The sequence below is a fragment of the Asparagus officinalis genome, unplaced genomic scaffold, assembly GCF_001876935.1.
Source record: "Asparagus officinalis unplaced genomic scaffold, Aspof.V1 AsparagusV1_Un2517, whole genome shotgun sequence".
In the NCBI taxonomy this organism is placed as follows: Eukaryota; Viridiplantae; Streptophyta; class Magnoliopsida; order Asparagales; family Asparagaceae; genus Asparagus; species Asparagus officinalis.
Genome location: NW_017974776.1, coordinates 855 through 3113, shown reverse-complemented (window position 1 = coordinate 3113; position 2259 = coordinate 855). Strand labels below are relative to the sequence as shown.

Sequence of the window (2259 nt, the reverse complement as noted above, 5' to 3'; positions counted from 1 at the left end):
TTTTTTAGGATTTGCCTCGTGTCGGCGTGTCGGATGGCCGTGTCGGATCCGTGTCCGTGCTACATAGTGCACTATAAATCATATTATCTTCTTCCAGAAAACCAGAATGAACTCGGAGCACATATATCACTCAAAAACTCCAAAAATGTAGAGGCTTTGGTAGTTCTGAGAATTCCTAGAGGATTTCAAACTTATCTATAGTTGTCCACCTATAGAAACTGCCTTTGAATTCTGTTGAATATTCCCAATTGCTCTCTAATGGCAACATCTATGGTGCATAAGGAGACTCTTCTCTCTTAATAGATGTGCAAGTGAAAGAAAAAATTGTTTATGTATTCAAAACTCTCTTCTATTAAGTTCTCCATGACTTAGATTACCCCTGTCATGCGAGAAATTAAGTTAACTATATGCATATTTTTCTAGAATGGCCTTTCGAATAACGCAAGATAACATATGGTTTCAAGGTTGAGATAATATGGTTTGGATAACTCATGAATCATGTCGTGACTATAAACAAATGGTAAAGCAATTTCTGCCAAAATATTTAGAATTTTGGTTTACTAGCAAAGTTTCATATCATAAACTAGCACTTACTTTTCCAATTAAAAATGCTGTATAGCTAGCTAGAATTTCTCAAGATAACAACACTAATTTTTCAAAAAATTTTAAAAATAAAACAAATATAGAGATAAGATATACTTGCCATGCCTTATAACATGAACCCCTCCAATCGCCTCCTCGAGAGCCCTCGCCTCCTTCCCATCAGGATCATACTGATACAACCCTAAACCCAAAACCCATATATCAAAAAGATATTTAAAAATGCAAAAAATATTCTCAATAAAATGAAACAAGAAAAAACAAATGCTCACCTGCGGAGTTACTAAAAACCGCGATTTTTCCGGGGAAAGCAGATCGGCAGAGCTCAAAGGCCGGAACGAGAGATGGCCAGAGAGAAAGAGAATACGGCGCAGTGAGAGTGTTGTCCTTGTCAAAGACGACGCCTTGAAACCCTAACCGCCGGAGCTCGGCCCAGTCGAGGTGGCGGATGTCGGGGACGGTGAGGTGGGGTAGGGCGAGCTGTGGGTCCCTGGAGATGACGTCGGTGAAGGAGGAGATCCCCGAGGGATTGAAGCGCTGGCCTAGGGTTTGCTTCAGCCATGACGTCATTATAATGGGGTTCGATGGGGTTCGTTTGGTTTTGAGGTGGGAGGAGATGAGGAGGGGAGAGGGAGGGGAGAGGAGGCGGAGAGATTGAGGGAAGATGGAGATTGGGGTCATGGCAGCGATTTTAGCAATTTTTTATTTTATTATATTTTTGGTTGCCTTGTTTTTTACACAACTTGGTTTTTCTTTTTCTTTTTCTTTTTTTTATATTTCGCTTTTTTTATGCTTCTCTCACTTTTTAGTCGGTTTGTGCGCAATGGATCACGTTGGATCCCCCGTTCTTGACTGGTAAAATTCAAGTTCGACCACCGCTTGAGTTCGGTGCTGTGAGGACTTGAACCGGCCACAGTAATTTTTTAAGATTACTTTTTTCATCCAGATGAATTGTTATATTTATACATTTACTAGTCACTCAATTGGCTATATTTTGTTTTTATAACATCAGAGGTTAAAATATTTTTTTTTTGTTTAAAAAGCGTCAACATGATTTTCTTAAAAAATACATACACATAGTAGCAATAGTATATACTTTAGTTCAATTCAAACATTGACTTGAAGCCATTTAGAATGATGTCTTTTCTATGCTAAAATGGTGACATAGTAATTACACAATCCAAAAGTCAAAGAAAAAATTTCTATCAAGAAAAAGTAATTTAATATGTCAAATTAACAACTAATTTATAAAATATACATTGACAGTGTAGATAGCTATAAAAAGTAAGGTATATATCTTCGTAAAAATTTTATAGTGAGTGACCAACAATCATCCTAATTTAAGCATAAATAATTATTATTTTAATTGCTAATTTGATACGCCTAACTATAAAATAAATCTCAAGTAAAAAATAAGAATTAAAATTATATTATCATGTAGGTAAATAAATAAATGTTATTAAAGCTCCTATTTAAATTAAATGTAAAAGTAATAATTTAAATTATTTAGTGCCAAATATTATTTCACGCGAGAAAGTAAAATAATCTATGGTCTATATACCTATATAGTCAATCAATTAAACGTATTAAAATTATAATGACCACAATCAAAATTATATGATGAGTTCACATTAAATATAATTTATAAAAAATACTACA

General features: G+C 34.7%; 1 protein-coding gene across 1 annotated transcript; it reads right to left on the bottom strand.

Moving 5' to 3' along the window:
- Positions 1-703: 703 nt before the first annotated feature.
- LOC109828585 lies at positions 704-1348 on the bottom strand (the record flags this gene model as incomplete). The annotated part of the gene is made up of 2 exons (XM_020395549.1): positions 873-1348; positions 704-784 (listed from the first exon to the last, which is right to left on the bottom strand). Coding segments are annotated over exons 1-2 (490 nt in total), but the record flags the coding sequence as incomplete, so codon positions are not given.
- Between the last annotated feature and the right edge of the window lie 911 nt (positions 1349-2259).